This window comes from Lolium rigidum, chromosome 1, assembly GCF_022539505.1.
Source record: "Lolium rigidum isolate FL_2022 chromosome 1, APGP_CSIRO_Lrig_0.1, whole genome shotgun sequence".
In the NCBI taxonomy this organism is placed as follows: domain Eukaryota; kingdom Viridiplantae; phylum Streptophyta; class Magnoliopsida; order Poales; family Poaceae; genus Lolium; species Lolium rigidum.
Window position 1 is genome coordinate 37,110,105 of NC_061508.1, and position 22,864 is coordinate 37,132,968.

The 22,864-nt window shown below is 44.6% G+C and overlaps 1 protein-coding gene across 1 annotated transcript; it reads right to left on the minus strand.

Annotated features, from left to right (window-relative positions):
• Nucleotides 1–15,415: 15,415 nt before the first annotated feature.
• On the minus strand, nucleotides 15,416–16,927 carry LOC124706734 (xyloglucan galactosyltransferase KATAMARI1 homolog). The gene has a single exon (XM_047238405.1). The coding sequence runs from the start codon at nucleotides 16,925–16,927 to the stop codon at nucleotides 15,416–15,418; it is 1,512 nt and encodes a 503-aa protein (XP_047094361.1).
• Nucleotides 16,928–22,864: the final 5,937 nt, after the last annotated feature.

Consider the following 22,864-nt stretch of genomic DNA (forward strand, 5'->3'; position numbering starts at 1 on the left):
GCTCCGCAAGCAAGTGGACCGTGTGGTGGTCGGTGTCGGCCTCAGCGCCCGGGCGCGCCACCGAGTGCTGCATCATCGACACCTCCTCCCTCGACATCTGACGGGGGAGCATCACTCAAGGAGCAAGGCTCCGGGCAACTCGGCCACGGCATGCAACACGAGCACCGGGGTATGGCAGGTGAGCAGATTGCTCTCACCTTGTCGTCCCCGGTCACAGGTACGAACACCAGCCGAACAACTCTAGAGATTGTTCCAGTTACTACAAATCAACATGCTCGTTGCCGTATCCCACACCACACCAGCTCCGCCACCCACCGATTTTCCCCGTTTCGACGGAGACAATCCTATGTTATGGCGAAGGCCGCAGAGAAGTATTTTCGCTTATTTGCAGTAGATCCTAGTTACAGAGTGGAATACGCCACTATGCACTTCTCGGGTAACGCTGCACTTTGGTTGCAGAGTGTTGAGAACCAGCTTGCTAGTTTCACCTGGGAGAAATTGTGTGAGTCACTTAGCAAACACTTTGATAGGGGTCAGTTTCAAATGTTGTACCGCCAGTGCTTTAGGCTTAAGCAAACTAGCACGATAGTTGCATATATAGAAAAATTTGATAGCCTCATGCACCATATGCTTGCTTACAAGCCGGATTTAGATCCTGTATTCTTTACTACTAGGTTTATAGAGGGCTTGTCAAGTAATATAAGGCGTGTTGTAATGATTCAATGTCCACAAGACCTCGAGACTGCTGTTTCCTTGGCTTTACTGCAGGAAGAAATCGAAGATGATGTCCCTAAATTCGTTGGCAGACAAGGCATACAACAAAGACAATTTTCTCGCCAGAGTTTCTCTCCCACAGTCAGGCAATCTAGTCCAGCCAATTCGGATGATAGATCAAATGCCTTGAATAACAAGGTTTCAGCACTGAAAGCTTATCGCAAGGCTAAGAACTTATGTTTTACTTGTGGGGAAAAGTATGTGCCAGGGCACAAATGCAACTCAACAGTACAGTTGCATGTGGTTGAAGAGTTGCTTGCCATGCTTCACACTTCAGATTCTGAAGGGGAGAATGTTGAAGTCGAAGTATTTGAAGATGCAGTACCTGACGATCAAGAAGTGCTCATGTCCATCAGTAAGCAGGCAGTTGATGGGTCTGAAGCCGTGCGTTCTATGAGGCTTGTTGGACAAATTCAGGGGCATGATGTTCTGATCTTAATAGATTCGGGGTCCTCGAACAATTTCATCAGTGCTCAGCTGGCTTCGCAATTACAAGGAGTCAAGCAACTCAGTCAGCAAATTAAAGTGAAGGTGGCTGGAGGAGGAATTCTCATAGGGGACTCTGAGATTCCAGACTGCACATGGGTATGTCAGGGAAACACTTTCTGTAACTCCTTGAAGGTGTTGCCGCTGCAATGCTACGACGTCATCTTAGGCATGCAGTGGCTGGAGCAGATGGGTCTAATGACTACACACTGGGCACAAAAGTGGTTCGAATTTGATTGGCAAGGAAGAAAATGTCGATTGCAAGGTATCCAAGCTAACACGCAGCGGTGTGACATTATTTCTGTACCAGAGCTGCAAGCACTGCAAAAACAGGACTCCATCTATTATATGGTGCAAGTCTATTTCACTACTGAGGAAGAGACACAGAAGACGGTGCCAAAAATTGTGGCCATGGTGATTGACACGTATGAGGAAATATTTGAGAAACCAACTGGCTTGCCACCTCACAGGAAATATGATCACACGATACCTCTCATGCCAGGAGCCAGCCCAGTTAACCTGAGACCCTACAGGTATAGTCCAATGCAGAAAAACGAAATTGAGAAGCAGGTTAGAGAAATGATGGAACAAGGTGTGATTCAGCCAAGTTCCAGTCCCTTCGCCTCACCGGTCTTATTAGTTGGCAAGAAGGACCTCACCTGGAGACTATGTGTCGACTTTAGACACCTTAATGCAATGACTATAAAGAACAAATATCCTCTTCCGGTGATTGAAGAATTTCTTGACGAGTTGGCAGGAGCTAAATGGTTTACCAGACTTGGATCTAAGATCGAGTTACCACCAAATACGGATGGCTGCAGGGGAAGAGTACAAAACGGCATTTCAAACACACCACGGGCATTTTGAATACAAAGTCATGCCATATCGTGTCACTGGAGGCCCAGCTACATTCCAAGGGGTGATGAACGATATTTTGGCACCAGCATTGAGAAAATTCGCCCTAGTCTTCGTGGATGACATCCTCATATATAGTACTACCCTGGAAGATCATGTGAAACATCTGGAGCAAATCTTTTCTATCTTGCTACACCATCAGTTGAAAGTGAAAAAGAGTAAATGTTCTTTTGCTCAGAAGGAGATATCATACTTGGGCCACATTATCAGCTGTACCGGTGTGTCCACTGATCACAGAAAAATAGCACCAATCCTGAAGTGGCTGTAGGATAACGTTGCATAGAAAACAAAAATTTTCCTACCGCGAACACGCAATCCAAGCCAAGATGCAATCTAGAAGACGGTAGCAACGAGGGGGTATCGAGTCTCACCCTTGAAGAGATTCCAAAGCCTACAAGATGAGGCTCTTGTTGCTGCGGTAGACGTTCACTTGCCGCTTGCAAAAGCGCGTAGAAGATCTTGATCACGATCGGTTCCGGCGCCACGAACGGGCGAGCACCTCCGTACTCGGTCACACGTTCGGTTGTTGATGAAGACGACGTCCACCTCCCCGTTCCGGCGGGCAGCGGAAGTAGTAGCTCCTCTTGAATCCGACGGCACGACGGCGTGGTGTCGGTGGTGGTGGAGAAGTCCGGCGGAGCTTCGCTAAGCGTGCGGGAACTATAGAGGAGAGGGGGCGGCTAGGGTTTGGGAGGGGGGCGCCGGCCATCTAGTGGTGCGGCCACCTTGTGGTGCTTGGGGTGGCCGGCCCCCTCCCCTTGGCCCCTCATTATATAGGTGGAACCCAAGTGTTGGTGTCCAAGTCTTCGAATAAGACCCGAAACCAAAACCTTCCATAGGAGGGGGCAAACCTAGCCCAACTAGGACTCCCACCCAAAGGTGGGATTCCCACCTCCCATGTGGGGGTAGCCGGCCCCCTATGGTGGAGTCCACTTGGGACTCCACCCCATCTAGGGCTGGCCGGCCATGGAGGTGGAGTCCCTTGTGGACTCCACCTTCCTTGGTGGTTTCTTCCGGACTTTTCTAGAACCTTCTAGAACCTTCCATAGAACCTTCGCGACATTTTATTTCACATAAAATGACATCCTATATATGAATCTTATTCTCGGACCATTCCGAACTCCTCGTGATGTCCGGGATCTCATCCGGGACTCCGAACAAATATTCGAACTCCATTCCATATTCAAGTTCTACCATTTCAACATCCAACTTTAAGTGTGTCACCCTACGGTTCGTGAACTATGCGGACATGGTTGAGTACTCACTCCGACCAATAACCAATAGCGGGATCCGGAGATCCATAATGGCTCCCACATATTCAACGATGACTTTAGTGATCGAATGAACCATTCACATACGATACCAATTCCCTTTGTCACGCGATATTTTACTTGTCCAGAGGTTTGATCTTCGGTATCACTCTATACCTTGTTCAACCTCGTCTCCCGACAAGTACTCTTTACTCGTACCGTGGTATGTGGTCTCTTATGAACTTATTCATATGCTTGCAAGACATTAGACGACATTCCACCGAGAGGGCCCGGAGTATATCTATCCGTCATCGGGATGGACAAATCCCACTTGTTGATCCATATGCCTCAACTCATACTTTCCGGATACTTAATCCCACCTTTATAGCCACCCATTTACGCGAGTGGTGTTTGGTGTAATCAAAGTACCTTTCCGGTATAAGTGATTTATATGATCTCATGGTCATAAGGACTAGGTAACTATGTATCGAAAGCTTATAGCAAATAACTTAATGACGAGATCTTATGCTACGCTTAATTGGGTGTGTCCATTACATCATTCATATAATGATATAACCTTGTTATTAATAACATCCAATGTTCATGATTATGAAACTAATCATCCATTAATCAACAAGCTAGTTTAAGAGGCATACTAGGGACTTCTTGTTGTCTACATATCACACATGTACTAATGTTTCGGTTAATACAATTATAGCATGATATATAAACATTTATCATAAACATAAAGATATAAATAATAACCACTTTATTATTGCCTCTAGGGCATATCTCCTTCAGTCTCCCACTTGCACTAGAGTCAATAATCTAGTTTACATTTGTAAAGATATAACACCTTGGCCTTATGGTGCTTTATCATGTATTGCTCACGGGAGAGGTTTTTAGTCAACGGATCTGATATGCTCAGAACCGTATGTATTTTGTAATTCATTTGCGTCTCAACGCATCACTCATTTCCAAATGAGTCGGCCTTAAATATGTTTGGTCTTCTGGTGGAACCTTAATTCCGCGGTCCGAAATATGTCACTAATATTGTCACACACAATATAGCTTCAAAGTTACGACTCCGTCGGAAATACACCAAGTTCTCAAAGAACCTCTTGACTTAACATCCTTTGTCATTGTCAAAACAATGACATATTGTGCCTTCTTTTGTAGATTCCGTCACAATATTTAGAACTCTTCTAAATCTAGCATAGACAACTTCTAGCTCATTGTGCTACCTTTTAAACAACACTTAGTCTAATTTGAGATTTGAAATTATATTTTATATGTGACAAAACCAATATCGGTGTAACACCTTACAGCGATTTGTTTGTCATTTCTTCATACAAAAATATATATATATATATATCCTTAGTTCTTCTAAAGTACTCAAGGATATTCTTACTGTTGTCCAATGATCATCATATGAATCATTCTGGTATATGCTCATAACACTTTATAGCACATGATATCCGATTGTGTACATATTATTCGTGATCTATAATCACTCATGTGTTTTTACTCATTGAGTGTCAGATACACTCAAGTCTTGTTAAACCTTTACATGACAAGAACATTTTCTTAATTTTTCTACATTGAACTATTTCAATATCCATCATATGTACTTTGACTTAAACTTATTTATGTGTTTCAATCTATCTTCATAGATCTTGACACTAAATTTGTTTCAGTCCATATCCTTTCATTGAAGTTAATTCTCAATGAAACCTTTTTAATCAAGTATATAATTACATCATTTATAACCAACTATATGTCACCTACATAAAGTATTATAAATGTGTCTTAGCGCTCCCACTTAATTTCTTGCAAATGCAAGCCTCTTCATCGTCTCCGATGAAATCAAAAACTCTTTGACTATTTCATCCGGTGAAGATTCCAACTCCGTGATACTTACTTCATCCAATTGAAGCTTGTATACCTATCTAGTATTTCACGGACCAGCAAAACTCTTGGTTGTATCTTGTATACATACTTACGTTAAGTAGTGTATTTTGCCATCCTACTAGCATATCTCATAAAAGAAATATGTAGTGATTACTAGAATAATCCATATAGACTATAAGCATTGCTACGGAAGATCTAATCTTGTCGTAGTCAACTCTTTGAACTTTGTCGTAAACAACTTTTCGACAAGTCAAGCTTCTTTAAAGATATTTCATCCAAGTCCATCAATTTTATAGATCCATTTACTTTCAAAAAGTATTCATCTATCTTGGATTTCATGGCGTATAGCCATTTTAACGGAGTCAGGGCCCATCATAACTTCTTTGTTTGTAGTTGGTTTATCATTTGTTCAAAAAACAATGCTTTGTTCACAAATCATTTATTTGATCACAAAGTAAACCATACCTACAAGATTCAATATGTACTTCGATTTCCATGGCTAAAACATTTTGTAGTCATGGGAGCCATGATCGTTATGGCCGCTTCGAAACCAATTCCGATGCTGCGCTACTCGATCATTATGCTCAGGTTCATAAACCTTATCAAATTATATTGTCCTCCCACTCAAATACTTCAGTAGAAACAATTTCTCGGAAATAAGAAACATTGACAAACACTTTTGTCTTTGTCTTGTGGGAAGAATTCCCAATAAAATCTCTGGGATAACCAACAAAGACATTCATCCGATTTTGGTTGTAAACTCTTAGACCAAAATTTAAAGAAAAGACTATTAGAGTTTATACCCATACCATAACTTGTATGGTGTCATTTCAACGGATCATGATGATGCTCTATTTAGTGTAAAAGCGGTAGTCACTAAAGCATAATCCACAAAAATATAATGGCGTCACAATATTTTATCTCATCATTGAACCAACTAGGTTTGGATACATCTCTCGGATACTTCATCATCACTATGATACTCCAAGAAATGTGAGTTGTAGAACAATTTCATAACTCTCTTTGATGTTCGCTAAAACTCGTAATTCAAATATTTTCACCATGATCCAATCATAGATATTTGATTTTTCTATTACGATGATTTCCACTTCATGCTGAAATTTATTTGAATCCTATTCAAATGTTTCAAACTTTTCCTTATTGAATATATCCACATATATACTCAATTCATTGTTTGAAAGTTTTCATGAAGTAGAAGAATCTTCCGCACACAACTATGCCCGATGAACCACATATATCATTATGTATGTTTTCACTAAGTTAGTTGCCCGTTCAACTCTTCGGCCTATGAACGGTATTTCGGTCATTACCTTTTAGAAAAGATTTTGCAAGTGCCAAACGATTCAACAAATCGAATGACTCCAAAAATCCATTTGCATGGAGTTCCTTCATGCGATCCTTTCTAACATGACCTAAATTGCGGTTCCACAAATAAGTGGAATTCAAATCATTTGCCTTATGGCATTTTTAGCGTCGGTGTTATGTATGTGTGTTTCACCATTAAGATTTATAATAACTTATCCATCGTACATGGAGTAATGTCATAATTTGAACAACTCATTGTTTTCATTTGACCAGAGCAAAATAACAATTATTAAGTTCTTTATTATAAATTCTAAGGGCTAGATAGAATGCCAACGACGAACATGATAACACTTTATTTTGTTCCAGACGTGCATTTCTATCATATTCCTTGTCAATCACTTAGGCCATTGTATTCTTGTATTGCGTTGTTTTGTATGACACTTCATACCAACCAATATGGTACTAATACCCAAGAATTTCATTGTGTGACTTAACTAGGAATACAACCATAACATGTATATCATTTATATACACCGAGCTAGACTTTCTAGTCTTTTCTTTTCTTTTGCCAAAATATCTTTTGCGGTTTCTCTTTTAGCTTTTCTCATTATTCGGAAAAACATTTCAACATCAATAACTTCTAGGTTTGTTGGTCAAATACCAATAACCTTGAGGTTCTTACTTTGAAGTTGATCATCATATGACAAGTGTTTCATATTTCACTATTAGTAAATTTGTAATACGATGAACAATTTCACTCATAATTTTATCCATCAATTCATGATAACTTTACGAGACCATGTACGTACATGCTAGGCTCATAAAGTTTAAACCTTAGTATTCGCATATGCAAATCTGGATTGCACCCGTTGGAAGCACACGTAGAATCTATAACACCCGATCATCACGTGATGCTTCGAAACGACGAGTCTTAGCAACGGTGCATACTAAGGACAATCACTTCATGGATATGCGAATATCGTTAGTGCCCCAATAGTTGGAGGATTGGGACGCCTTGCGTCTTCAACCTTCGTACATTCCCATAAAACTTATGAGTTTATGTAGTCTCACCAAATTTATATTCTATCATCTTGCAATAAGGTCTTAGATATCACATATATCTCGTACCTTGATTATTTACGAAAACTAAATTTTCAGCTCCTTACTTTTCAAACAGATTTGAACTTCAAGTTTCACGGAGACAAGATAACTTTAGGTACTAATTGAAACCATAGCTCTCTGAATCAACAAAGTGAGTTTTACTAAAAGTTTGCAATAGGACTTAATCATTTCTTGATTCATTAACAATACGGTACCAATCCGTAAAGTTTCTAGTCAGATTTTAACGAGTATTTCTATCTCAATTATAAGACTAGCGCATAGTAGTAAACGGATGCCAATACTACAAAATTAATTCAAAATACTACTCAGACTATTTTTATGATAATTAGTTCATGTTTTAATCTAATTACTAATGAACTCCCACTTAATACAACATCCCTCATAGTTGTAAAGTGGTACACGATCCAAATCCACTACACCAAAACCGATCATCACGTGAGATGATGTAGTTTCAATGGTGAACATCAACATGTTGATCATATCATCCATATGACTCGTGTTCAACCTTTCGGTTTCCATTGTCCCGAGGCCATGTCCGTACATGCTAGGCTCGTCAAGCAAACCCAAGTATTCCGCGTGTGCAACATGGCTTACACCGTTGTATGTTGAGTTTATCACACCCGATCATCACGAGATGCTTCAAAACGTCAAACAATGCAACGGTGCATACGAGGGGAGAACACTTTATTATCTTGATATTAATGTGAGGGATCATCTTATAATGCTACCGTCGCGTTCTAAGCAAAATAAGATGCATAAAGGATTAACATCACATGCAATTCATATGTGATATGATATGGCCCTTTTGTCTTTGCGCCTTTGATCTTCATCTCCAAAGCACGGACATGATCTCCATCATCAACGGGCATGATCTCCATCATCGTCGGCGTAGCGTCAAGGTTCATGGCGCCGTCTTCATGGTTGTTCACCTCATGTAGCAACTATTACAACTACTTTGAAAAACTACCCAACATGAAATTTAAAGACAACCATAAGGCTCCTGCCGGTTGCCACAATACAATAATGATCATCTCATACATATTCATCATCACATTATGGCCATATCACATCACCAAACCCTGCAAAAACAAGTTAGACGTCTCTAATTGGTTTGCATATTTTACGTGGTTTAGGGTTTTCGAGTGAGATCTAATCTACCTACGAACATGAACCACAACGGTGATACTAGTGTTGTCAATAGAAGAGTAAATTGAATCTTCACTATAGTAGGAGAGACGAGACACCCGCAAAGCCTCTTATGCAATACAAGTTGCATGTCGAACGAGGAGCAAGTCTCATGAACGCGGTCATGTAAAGTTAGCTCGAGCCGCTTCATCCCACTATGCCACAAAGATGCAAAGTACTCAAACTAAAGATAACAAGAGCATCAACGCCCACAAAACCATTGTGTTCTACTCGTGCAACCATCTATGCATAGACACGGCTGCGATACCACTCGTAGGATAACGTTGCATAGAAAACAAAAATTTTCCTACCGCGAACACGCAATCCAAGCCAAGATGCAATCTAGAAGACGGTAGCAACGAGGGGGTATCGAGTCTCACCCTTGAAGAGATTCCAAAGCCTACAAGATGAGGCTCTTGTTGCTGCGGTAGACGTTCACTTGCCGCTTGCAAAAGCGCGTAGAAGATCTTGATCACGATCGGTTCCGGCGCCACGAACGGGCAGCACCTCCGTACTCGGTCACACGTTCGGTTGTTGATGAAGACGACGTCCACCTCCCCGTTCCGGCGGGCAGCGGAAGTAGTAGCTCCTCTTGAATCCGACGAGCACGACGGCGTGGTGTCGGTGGTGGTGGAGAAGTCCGGCGGAGCTTCGCTAAGCGTGCGGGAACTATAGAGGAGAGAGGGGGCGGCTAGGGTTTGGGAGGGGGGCGCCGGCCATCTAGTGGTGCGGCCACCTTGTGGTGCTTGGGGTGGCCGGCCCCCTCCCCTTGGCCCCTCATTATATAGGTGGAACCCAAGTGTTGGTGTCCAAGTCTTCGAATAAGACCCGAAACCAAAACCTTCCATAGGAGGGGGCAAACCTAGCCCAACTAGGACTCCCACCCAAAGGTGGGATTCCCACCTCCCATGTGGGGGTGGCCGGCCCCCTATGGTGGAGTCCACTTGGGACTCCACCCCATCTAGGGCTGGCCGGCCATGGAGGTGGAGTCCCTTGTGGACTCCACCTTCCTTGGTGGTTTCTTCCGGACTTTTCTAGAACCTTCTAGAACCTTCCATAGAACCTTCCGCGACATTTTATTTCACATAAAATGACATCCTATATATGAATCTTATTCTCGGACCATTCGGAACTCCTCGTGATGTCCGGGATCTCATCCGGGACTCAGAACAAATATTCGAACTCCATTCCATATTCAAGTTCTACCATTTCAACATCCAACTTTAAGTGTGTCACCCTACGGTTCGTGAACTATGCGGACATGGTTGAGTACTCACTCCGACCAATAACCAATAGCGGGATCCGGAGATCCATAATGGCTCCCACATATTCAACGATGACTTTAGTGATCGAATGAACCATTCACATACGATACCAATTCCCTTTGTCACGCGATATTTTACTTGTCCGAGGTTTGATCTTCGGTATCACTCTATACCTTGTTCAACCTCGTCTCCGACAAGTACTCTTTACTCGTACCGTGGTATGTGGTCTCTTATGAACTTATTCATATGCTTGCAAGACATTAGACGACATTCCACCGAGAGGGCCCGAGTATATCTATCCGTCATCGGGATGGACAAATCCCATTGTTGATCCATATGCCTCAACTCATACTTTCCGGATACTTAATCCCACCTTTATAGCCACCCATTTACGCAGTGGTGTTTGGTGTAATCAAAGTACCTTTCCGGTATAAGTGATTTATATGATCTCATGGTCATAAGGACTAGGTAACTATGTATCGAAAGCTTATAGCAAATAACTTAATGACGAGATCTTATGCTACGCTTAATTGGGTGTGTCCATTACATCATTCATATAATGATATAACCTTGTTATTAATAACATCCAATGTTCATGATTATGAAACTAATCATCCATTAATCAACAAGCTAGTTTAAGAGGCATACTAGGGACTTCTTGTTGTCTACATATCACACATGTACTAATGTTTCGGTTAATACAATTATAGCATGATATATAAACATTTATCATAAACATAAAGATATAAATAATAACCACTTTATTATTGCCTCTAGGGCATATCTCCTTCAGTGGCAGCAGCCGAAAAACGTGAAGGAGCTGCGTAGTTTCCTCGGTATGACGGGGTACTACAGAAAGTTCATCAAAGGCTATGGCATCGTCAGTAAAACACTCACTGAATTACTGAAAAAAGGGGTGCCTTATTGCTGGAATTCAGAGAGGGAAGCTGCATTTCAATCTCTTAAGAAATCCCTGATGACCACACCAGTGTTGGCGTTACCAAACTTTAATGAAACTTTTGTGGTTGAAACGGATGCATGCAGTAGAGGAGTGGGTGCTGTGCTACTCCAAAACAATCATCCAATTGCTTTTATCAGCAAGGCTCTTGGCCCAAGGCTCCGTGGATTATCAACATATGAAAAAGAGTGTTTGGCGATTCTTATGGCAGTGGACAAATGGAGATCTTATTTGCAGCACGCTGAGTTTATTATTCGCACTGACCAGCGCAGTCTGATGCACCTGGATGACAAGCGTCTCTCAACACCGTGGCAACATAAAGCCTTAACGAAGCTTCTTGGTCTCTCATACAAAATCGTTTACAAAAAAGGTGTAGAAAACAAAGTTGCAGATGCACTTTCGAGACATATACATGAGGACACCGAAGAATTGTTAGTTGTCTCTCAATGCAAACCGAGTGTGGTTGGAAAGTGTCACACAAGGGTATCTGCATAGTACCCTGGCAACAAACAAGCTAGCTCAGCTCACACTTCAGTCTCCCATTGGCAATTACACCTTGCACAAAGGGCTTATCCGTCACAAAGGGCGTGTATGGATTGGTGATAACACATCTCTCCAGCAGGACATCCTTCATGCTCTTCACTCCAGCCCCATTGGTGGACACTCAGGGTTCCATGCAACATATCACCGAGTGAAGCACCTGTTCTCATGGCCAGGTTTGAAAAAGGACGTGAAGAAGTTTGTCTCTGAATGCACAATCTGTCAGCAGGCAAAAGCTGAAAGGGTTTCATATCCGGGTCTTTTGGAACCACTCAAAACCCCAGAGGGCGCATGGCAGGTTGTAACTATGGACTTCATAAATGGGTTACCTGTTTCCTCAGGTTTTGACTGCATCATGGTGGTAGTAGACAAATTCTCCAGGTATTCCCATTTCATACCACTGAAGCATCCTTTCACATCATTGTCGGTAGCAATGTCCTATGTGAAGGAGATATACAGACTGCACGGCTTACCACTATCCATTGTGTCGGACAGAGACCCAATATTTACCAGCACATTGTGGCAAGAGCTGTTTCGTTTAACTCAGACTGAGCTGCGTATGAGTTCGGCGAGACATCCAGAGACTGACGGTCAAACCGAGAGGGTGAATCAGTGCCTGGAAGGTTTTCTTCGCTGCTTTGTCAGTTCTTGTCAAAAGCAATGGGTGCAATGGATTCCCCGGCCGAATTTTGGTACAATACAACCATTCATTCCACTCTGGGAAAAACGCCCTTCGAAGTCCTATATGGGCACACACCACGTCACATGGGGATTGATGTTGTGGATGCTTGTGAAGTACCGGACCTCAAACAATGGCTGCGTGATCGAGAGCAAATGCAAGGTCTGCTCAAGCAACACCTGGAGCGACAACAACAAAGGATGAAGCACCAAGCAGATAGAAAACGCACGGAACGCCACTTCTCTGAAGGCGATTGGGTGTATCTGAAGCTCCATCCACATGTTCAAACCTCAGTTGCGGTACAAGGTACCAGAAAATTGGCTCTTCGTTTTTATGGTCCATTTCAGGTGTTGCAGAAAGTCGGGAAGGTGGCGTATCGTTTGGCGCTCCCAGATACTAGCCAGATCCATCCAGTCATTCATGTCTCTCAACTCAAGAAGGCCATTGGAGCTGATGTCCAAGTGCAAGACACTCTTCCGGATGTACCACATCATGACCTTCAGCCGGAGATGCTGCTGGGAACGCGCTGGCGACGTCAAGGTGCATCATCTATCTATCAAGTCCTTGTGCGATGGAAGGGGTTACCAGATGCTCTAGCTACCTGGGAGAACAAAGATGAGCTCAAATGCAGGTTCCCAGAATACCCAGCTTGGGGGCAAGCTGGCTCTCATGGAGAGGGTAATGTCATGGACCAAGTGCCGGATGTAGCTGTATCCGCTTCAGGCAAACAGAGAAGGAGACTGAGAAGAGCCGGAAGGAAGCCAGCAAGGACCGGTGGGCCCGAATGGACTACATGATCGGCCAATCAGAGGCGCTATAGCTCGCGCATCGACGTAGGAGGTATGCCACGCTGGACGAGGGACGGAGGCATCAAGTCAACACGGGGTTGCTCGTGTTTGGGTGTCGTTGGACCATTTGCTAATTGTTCTTTCCTGTATCCCCTTTGCTTCTCTTCTCTCCCGAACTGCTCCTCTCCCTCAATCCCTCCTGCTGTGTAAACTCCTTGTACTGGAATTGGAAGTGTGTGAGATGAGATGGTAGTTGGACCATAACAGCGTGCACCTCATCCTTCTTCTTTTCTTAGACAGGAAATGGCAGGGCGAGCGAGTCTCCAACAGCCACAATCTACACCAGTGTGGCATAATTCAGAGCTTGTTATTGTTTTTGTTGCTTGAAACCATGTGCTTGTAGAACAGTGGATAGTATTTGTAGGTGCTTGCTCGTAGCTAGTAAGCTTGAGGTACCCAACCTGGCAATTTGGAGTTTGGTGAGTTTCATTTTATTTACAGTGGTTTCATGAAATAAAACCGTTCTGGAGTAATACATATCCATCGGGACTGACAAACGCACATGGTATTTCAGCAGTCTGAGGGCATCTTGTTATAAAGCAGTTAAAATTTGCATTCTAAGTTGTGCTTCCGATTTAGTCAAAATAGTAATAATAAGTAATCAGTTTGACTGTTGTAGCAGATCAACCTGTGCCTGGTTTTAGCCTTCTATTCACAATGACAAATGAATGTTACAGTTTTTTTTAAAGGAAAACGTTAATATTACATGAAATGTGTGTTTAGCTAAATTTGTATTACACTTCCAAGTTAATATTTGGCATGGCAAAGTATGTTTGATGTGTCTGGCAAAGTATGTTGCAGTTTCTTCTCTGGTAAAGTATGTTTGTAGTACAATTCAATTCATCGACTGTTGTATTTTCTTCTCTGGTAAAATATGTTTGGTGTCTCCACTTGTGCTGCTGCTGTGTTGCTCTGGTACTTATGCTTTCAGTCATTCATCACCTGAACATGATCATGCACCGAACTCATCTAACATCTTTGCGTACGATTACAGACAATCTTAATGCCTGACTTGTGTTTCTTGAAGATAGCATGGACCAAATCAACTCTCTTCAATTTGCTGCGCTAGGGCATCCCCGAGGAAGCGGGCAGCTGCTGCCCCATCTGCGATACTCCCCTTGAACCTCCAGCTCACATCATGTTCGAGTGCAGCTTCGCTCGCTGCTTCTGGTCCATGCATGGCGCGGCGCCGGTCGACACCACTCACCCCGTGTCCGCGGCATCCACCTGCCCCCTCCCGCCCTCTGCCCCTCGCCGAAGTGTGTCGATGCTCTGATTACTCTGCCTATGGCACCTTTGGAAGCATAGGAACAGGGTCGTCTTCAACGGTGATCACTTAAAAAAATTAACATAGTTTCGACGAGTCATCATCTTTTGTCATAGAAAAATTTGCCGGGAATAGTTGTATGGGATATGTAATTTATGCTAAACTGTCATGACATATGTGACTAAAACTCTTACCTTATGGATGCTGATAACTGCTGGATGTTGACTTTACAGAGTTATGTTCATCTATTGCCATAAAAAATGAATCTTTTGTAATTTATGCTGAATTATCTTCATTGTTGCTTGCTGTTGGTTTTATCCCCAACCCTATCTACCAAATGCGTTGGTTTTAAAGCAGGGGATTAGGAATTGGCAGAGGAGAGTATTTGTGGGGATTGGGTGAAGGTAGGGGTTTCACCCAATACTCTAGCGGATTATCCCCACTAATCCCCACAAATACTCCGCTACCAAACAAGGCCTAAGAAAAACTCGTATTCACTAACCTTCACAAGTGCTAAGTGCACGGGGCTTGTTTGCTCATCCGAGCCCTCAATTCTCATCCGTCCGATCGAGTGCGACGAATGCCCATGACAATTATCGTTTCGACAGCGGTTGGTTCGATCCTCTAATCCCTATCTCCGTCCTCCTCTTGAGATGTCTCTCCCAATTAATTCACCACTACCCGTACCAGCCCCTCCGCCACAGTTCTTTTTTCTTTTGAAGGATAATATACCCGAGTAAATATGCGTTCAAAAATAGACTTCTTCGGGCATCCATCTGCCCCGCGGAGCAAGGCCGAATTTATCGGAAAAGCTTTAATTTCCGACAGCAAAAAATACGAAAGGCCCAAAGCCCAATCCTTCCGATAAACCTTATACAGTATCTGAGTATCATATATATGGATCAAACTCGTGCGGGCCTATATCCTTGTGACCAGGCTCGAACAAATCGTACTTCCAACTATGCTGTCCGTCAACGCTGTCCTGGTACTCGCGTCCCTCGGCCGCGGCGCGCCGGCGCTTCGCCACCCTGTCGATGACGGCGTCCACAGCGACATCGAATGCGTCCTTGAATTTCACGCCCATCGCCGCCGGGTCCCTGTACATCACCCTCGGTATGAGCCGGATCACCTCCTCTCGCATCCGAGCCACCTTCGCCGGCGGTATTTGCCTCAGCGTCTCCTCGATGCTGGCGTTCCGTTTGGCCACATCGTCCTGGGGGATGAACACCGAGTAGCTCCTGTAGTCCCTGGGCAGGTACCACGTGTACTGGGTGTAGGCGGAGATCGGGTGGAAGAAGACCGGGATGCAGCCGGCGAGGATGGCATCGAAGGTGGACTTGCGGGTGTAGGAGTCGCCGCACGGCTCGATGCAGAACTCGGCGCTCTCCAGCAGCCCCATGATCCCGTCCGGCGAGTTGTGGACGCCCGTCGTGCTGGCGAACATCGTGCAGCTGCTCGAATTGCCGCACTGCTCTATGATCTGGGCGCGCACCGTTCTCTTGCTGTCGGGGCGCGACCCGCCGGCGAAACCCCAGAGCCACCTGCGCTCCTGCCGGCGCATGCGGTCCTGCCAGCTAAGCACGTCGTCGTCGGAAGAAGGGTGGAAGTGTGACGGGAACGGCACGCCGAAGTCGTTGCCGAGCCAGGGGCTAGCCTCGATGGTGAGCACCGTCATGTTGCGGACGGCCGGGTACGTCATGAAGGCGCTGCCCCAGCCGCCGCCTTCGCCGCGGACGAAATCCCATGTGCCCCGTCCGGCGACCAGGAAGTGGTCGCGGCCCCCCATGGCGCGCCACTCGGGCCGCCGCACGAGCCACTCCACCATGTCCAGCGGCAGGGCGTCACGGGCCGAAAGGTTGCTCCTCCACAAGTTCAGTGCCGCGTCAAACCCGGTGTAGAACGGCACGTACACTGCGGCGGCGATGGAGGGGTCGGTGGTGAGGCACTCGTACCGCCTCATCCGAGAGTGGTAGATCAACTCCAGCACGTACTGGTCGGTGTCGTAGGCTCCCTTCTCTGGCAGGGAGTCGCCGGGCGGGAGCGGGGGGCCGAACCCGTCGTTCGCCGTGTACTTGCACATGTCGACGCCTGCCGCGAACTTGCTGCATTCGCGGGCGATGTCGGCGTTGAACCGTGGCGGCAGGTCGTACATGTAGATGTACCGGCCGACGCACCGGTCCCGGCCAAAGCGGAAGGGCGGAAGGGAGAAGGCTGAGGGCTTGAGGAGAAGAGACGCCATGTCGCCTTGCATGCTGGAGATGAAGTAGAATATCAGAGTCCAGAACATGATCGAGAGCATCGTGAGGCAGAATATCCGCGGTGGCCGGAGCAAGCTTACGCCGCCGCTGCCTTGGCCAACAGAGTGCCTGTCTTTAGGGGCATCATCACTCTCCATGCTCATCGCGCTACATGACTTCATCGGTTGTCAAGTGTGACAGTGTGGGCTTGAGCGCACCAACCGGGAAAGTCACTTCTAGCGGATCCGGTTCCTACCGGAGTCTCTTGGTCCAATCCACGTGCGCCACCTCCTCATGTACCCCAATAGTATTCTCTGGTATTGGCTGCTTTTCATTCTTTACTCCGTTGTATTACAATCCTGGACCCACCACCCATCACTTTTCTCTGGCCCACCACGATGTTGGTTCTGTGGCAACAAGTGCTTTGCTTTCCTTCCTCGCCTCAGAGAATCTACCAGCGGTCAGCCCCTGGCGATGAGAAGTGCTAAAAAAAATTATTTCCTAATGAATAGTAATAATTAAATTCATGATTTATAGTAATTTAAAATAGATTTAATTTGTATAATTCTTAAATAATATTTCGAATATCACATCGGTTCACATATATTCCAATTAGCATTCTTTGTTTTTCAAATCAGTTTCAATTCATTTTTGAAAAATGGAATCAAAATATTTTAGCTTTTTTTGTGATCTAATTAAAATAAAATGAAGAAGATGTGCCCCAAGTATGGATTCATTAACATTTTCGTATCAAAAGATCTATCATATATATCTCATACATTAACACAAATTGGGCGATACCAAATTTGACTCAATTACATTTTAGAAACAAAATTTTCTACTATTAGATATAAAGTGTATGATTTTTTTCTGTGATATTTTATTGGTCTGAAAATGCACAAGAAAATCAATAATTTTGAATAGATTCGAAAGAGGTATTTTCAAAACATGGCTAAACTTTTTAAATGTGTGAAATCTTGATGAAATATACTTGATGTCACCGCATGATTTGTAGTAAATTTTAACAAGCTTTAGTTTCTACGATTTTGAAATGACGTTTCAAATATCGGATAGGTTTGAAAATAAGTTGGCAAATATTGCAATGAAATATCTCACATTTACCCAAATTTTCCAGTTTCGGTGGAGAAAATTATAATATTTTCATTGTATTCCGTTAGTCAATTCCAATAAAACAGACAAGATATGATTCTAGTCTGGGCTCAGTAATATTATTTTGGCATTGAAGAGAATGACATATTTCATATATTACTGAAAACTGGGTCATACAAAATATATAGCCAATGTCGTTTTAGAAAACAATTTTATTTACTGCAGATATGGGTATTATATCAACAAGTATAGGATACACTATTTTGATATTGGAGACATCTGTTTACAATCCATATTGGTTAGATCACCATTTCCTTGCACCACAAATGTTTCACAATTGTACAGAGAATTAGACATACAATTCGTTTCAAAATTCTTATGGCAGACAAAAAAGTACATTCAGATGGATTAGCAACCACCAAAAAAAACTTCTCAATCAAGGGATTATTCGATTTGGAAACGATTTCTCAATCTGAGCCATCACACAAATGTATCAAAAATAAAACTAGAGTGGGGAAGAATGTAGTAGATTTGACAGGAATAAAAGACTAAAATTCAGATCAAATCAAATATAGCCACCACCAAAATCACTCATCCAATCAGATAGAAAGAATATTATCCCTAGATGGAGAACATAAATCCCAAACCTAGCCTGCACATGAACAACTTCGTCTTCCTCCGGTGGCTCTCGACGAGCATAGTTTTAAAAACCGGACCGGTGACCGAACCAGCTAGGCTCTCGGTTCAAGGTTCACTGGTCCAACCGCTGGTCCGCTCGGTTCAATAGCTGAATCGGTAATTGATTTTTTTTATTATTTTTAGTTATATAATAGAGAAATATTATATCAAATAGGTTAACTTCAGTATTGTAATCACAAAAGTAGCATTGAATAGATGGTCACCACGTACAAGAACAGCGCGTGCACTCTAACTCCACGTCCTGTGTTCGAATCACAGTGTCCACACATAATTTTTCTATTCGCGAGCATATGAATTCTGTGTGACCGGTTGGACCAGTCTCCGGTTTCCTCTGGTTTAGGTGAAAACCGGCGGTTCAACCGCAAAAAGTCCGGTTTGCTTCCTTGTCCGGTGCAGTGCGCTTAACAGACCAATGGAGGCGTCGGTTCCGGTTTTTTCCGGTTGGACCACCGGTCCGGTCCGGTTTTTAAAACTATGTCGACGAGAAGGCAAGGCGCTGCGCTGCCGCTGGAAGCCTTGCAGCCATGACGCGCTGCACCGGCGCTAGCAGACGAAGAAGGGGGCGGTGGAGCAGTCAGAGATTGAGAACGGACTCGTGCTGGTGCGCGGCGCCGCCGTCCAGGCTGCAAACCTCTGCTCCGTTCCGGGCGAGGCCTCTTGCAAGCGGAGGCTCTGCGCTACAAGCTCGAGCCGTCGCTCATGCATGCCGCCGCCGTTCTAGGCGCAGCCTTGCCGCGGTTCTGAACGCCGTCTTGGCCCGCAAACTCGAGCTTCCTGTTCCGGCCGCGGGCCGCCAACTCGAGCTTCCTGGTCTGGCCGCCGTCACATAGCTGCAGTGGAGTTTTTCCTCGATCTAGATTGAGAGAGAGAGAAGAGAGAGATTCAGGGGATGGTCTGCGCGTTGATATTTAGTGTATCAAGTGGACCAGCCACGTATTCTATACGTATATCAGAACTGTTCGGTACAAGCAGCATGAAATACGAAACCAGAAAGAAAAATACGACGCTTTCAACCCCGAATCGCGAGGGACGAGCGAACCGCGGATGCTTCACCGGTAGTTACCGGTTCCGTTAGAAAAATCGCGTCCCCGCACCAACCACGCTGTGAGATTTCCATATACGAGTACTTCTCCACTTGCGCGCTTAAAAAACATTTTGATTATTTTTTCAAGTTGACTGCATTAATGGTAGATCTGCAGCTTTGGATCCAGCGCGTGTATACAACGCTCTTCTCTGAGATCATACATGCATGCTTGACTATCCGTTAGTTCCTCCTTTCTATATTAGCTTGGCTACTAGTTTTGGCCAAAATCAAACTTTATAAACTTTAATAACGTGTATGAAAAAAATATCTATATCTATAATATCATCAAAATATTACTACAATTGTCTTGAAATTTATTTTCATATTGTATGCATGCAAAAAAATTAATAATACATTTTCTTACTTATTTTAAGAAAATAATGCTTGTTTTTTTTTACAAATTCCACAAATAATACACCGTTTGGGTGCCATTTCCCGAGAGGAAGAAATTGGGGCAACGATACCCGATAGGCCGTGATTCCGAGGACTTCTTCGCAGATGTCGGGCTCCTGTTCCCCGAGTGGTCGGTATCGGCCGTCGGGAATCGCCACCCCGAAAAGGCGTGCGGATGCAACATATCGGGAAACTCTTCCTAATTAATGGCTCGCCGAATTTAAATTGGTCTGAGGCCCTGCCAACGCCCTCGCTTCCTTCTTCTTCCTCCTAATTTCCTCTCAGTTCTCTCTCATTTTCCTTGCAACTATGCTGCCATTTTCTCCCATTTAACAGGGATTTGCTATCCGTTTGTTTGTTATTTCACAACCAAATGCAGTAGAAACACCCGATCTATAGATGGGTTAGCTCGTGGAAGCGTTTTGGTGGAGGTAGTGGTGGTGGTGGTGGTGGTGTTGTTGCTTCTGTTGCTGCGTGGTGGAGCTGGTGCAGAACCTGAAGCTTCACTGACATAGGCATCCCAAATGGGCCTGCCTAATATAGTACCCGGGGTTTATTGAAGGCCCACTACCCAAAGAATAAGAAGACTCGAGAGCCCAAGATGTAGTTAAGGAAAAGATAGAGTTGTAATAGAAAGTGTTATTTGTAATCTGGCGGGATGAGTTAGAAACCGTCCCGGACTCTGTAATCCTTGTATAGCACGAATCCCTCGGCTCCACCTATATAAAGGGGGTCGAGGGACGAGAAGATCATCGAATCATTGTCCGCAAACCCTAGTTTTCATATTCGTCGAGTACTTTTCAGCTGAAACCTTCGAGATCTACTTGCCCTCTACTTCTAACTAAACCCTAGCCTACAATCCATAGGCATTGACAAGTTAATCCCTTGTCAATTGGCGCCGTCCGTGGGAATTAGAGGCGTAAGGATCCGATCTCGATGGCACGTTCAAGATCTTCGACATCGTCAACCGGAAGCAACACTATGGATCGAGGTAAACGGATCGCTATCGGTCCCGTTGATTTTGTTCCTCACCCACCCTCCCGTTTGGATGCATATGCGTATCTGGCGGAGCCCTTGGAGATGACGTTCGGAAGGTTCCACTTTCGCGTCGAGAAGGAAGGATCGTATCGTGTCGAAATTCCGATTTCGTCGGGATCGTCGGCGGTCGATTCTGAATTTTCAAGCTATGCATCATCAACTCGAGTCGGAAGAAGAAACTTCGGCAACACGCTACGTCGGCATCGAGCAAGAGAGAAACTCGCCAAAATCTTCAGACAACGCATCGTTTGGGTCATCTCGCGGACTCATATATAGCGATGGCTCAAGCGATGTCGACAGCTACGACTTCGTCGACAAATCTCTCACAATGGGCAAGGTCTTCATCAATCTCAACAATGATGTCACCGAACCCAACATAGATCCGAGTACAAAATATCATCGATTTATGCTATCGAAGATCAAGAGGAAACATCGGAGGCTTTCGACCAATTGGGAAATCCTTTTGTCGATCCCTCGGATCTAAGGAGAGGTATGGGCACTAAATATGTCGGGCCCACACCACGCGTCGAGTCCAACTTCCACAGGCAGCTCGGGATAGAGCGGCAAAAGCCATAGATGGTTCGTAACCAATGACGACAACAGCTTACAGCTCAAGAACCGCAAGCTTATCAATATATGCTCGCACGAACCGCCCGAGAAATAGAAAAACAGATACCTGAGTTGAACAAGAGAAAGGCGGCAGCCTTCGCATCCAAGCAGAGAAGGGCAGATCTAAGTGGACAGTCTAGAATTTCGGGTGATAGCCACAGGGAGGCTCGGAACAGAGGAAGATCAAGGCTACAACACATACCCGAAGCAGACAGAGAGTACTTGGTTCAAAACCTCGACATGTCCTTTATGTCGATAGATACAAGAGGAAATATTATCCCTAGGACACCAGAAGCTGGGTATATGGCGACACAAGCTTACATCCTCGCATCCAAGCCGCCCCCAGGAGATCCAAGGGAAACATTATACAACATGGCATTGGCAGGAGTTGGAGCTATGGGGACAGCGTTCGTAGCAACGCCTCCCGAAGGAGCAAGCAAGGCAAAATAGTCCACGACCCGCAGCAAGCAACGGCGGCAGCTCCGAAGGACCAAGTAGAGCAAGAGACACAGGAGTGCAAGCAAGGGTCGACAGAGCAAGGCAAAGCGTGAAGAGATCATCGGCAGTCCCCGGAGCTTAATGACGAGGATATGTGCGGTCTACCGTGCTTCACGAGAAGAGTCCGAAAAACTCGAGTCCCCTCGAGATTCAAGTTACCCGATCACTTCAAAAGTTCGACGGCCCGCAAGACCCGGAGGACTCGGTTAATTGATTACCTCGAGACGGTGAAGTTAACCGGAGGAACTAGAGCAACAGCGATGCAAAGTATTCAGGTGCACTTAAGTGGAGCCGCACGATCTTGGATCAAAAAACTTCCGCCAGATCCATCGACAACTGGGAAAGTTTCGAGGACGTTTTCGTCAAGAACTTCGGATCCACATGCAAGAAGCCCGCATCGTTGGAAGAGCCGAGGGCGTGTCGACAAAAGCCGATGAGTCAATGAGAAAGTACATCCAAAGGTGGAACATCATAAAAAACTCGCAGAAAATATATCCGACGAGAGAGCAATAGATGCGTTTGTCGCAGGAATCAGGCGCGGAGATTTTGTCGAGGACTTGGGAAGGACCAATCCAAAAACGAGTATCCGCGTTGATGGAGATAGCAAATAGATGGGCGAGACGGAGAAGACGCTGTCCACAATAAACGACACAGGTCGCCGTAGGAGGAC

What these genes read in the sequence shown, in the direction of transcription:
- LOC124706734 (XM_047238405.1), bottom strand. Translation starts at nt 16,927, where the DNA reads ATGAGCATGGAGAGTGATGATGCCCCTAAAGACAGGCACTCTGTTGGC.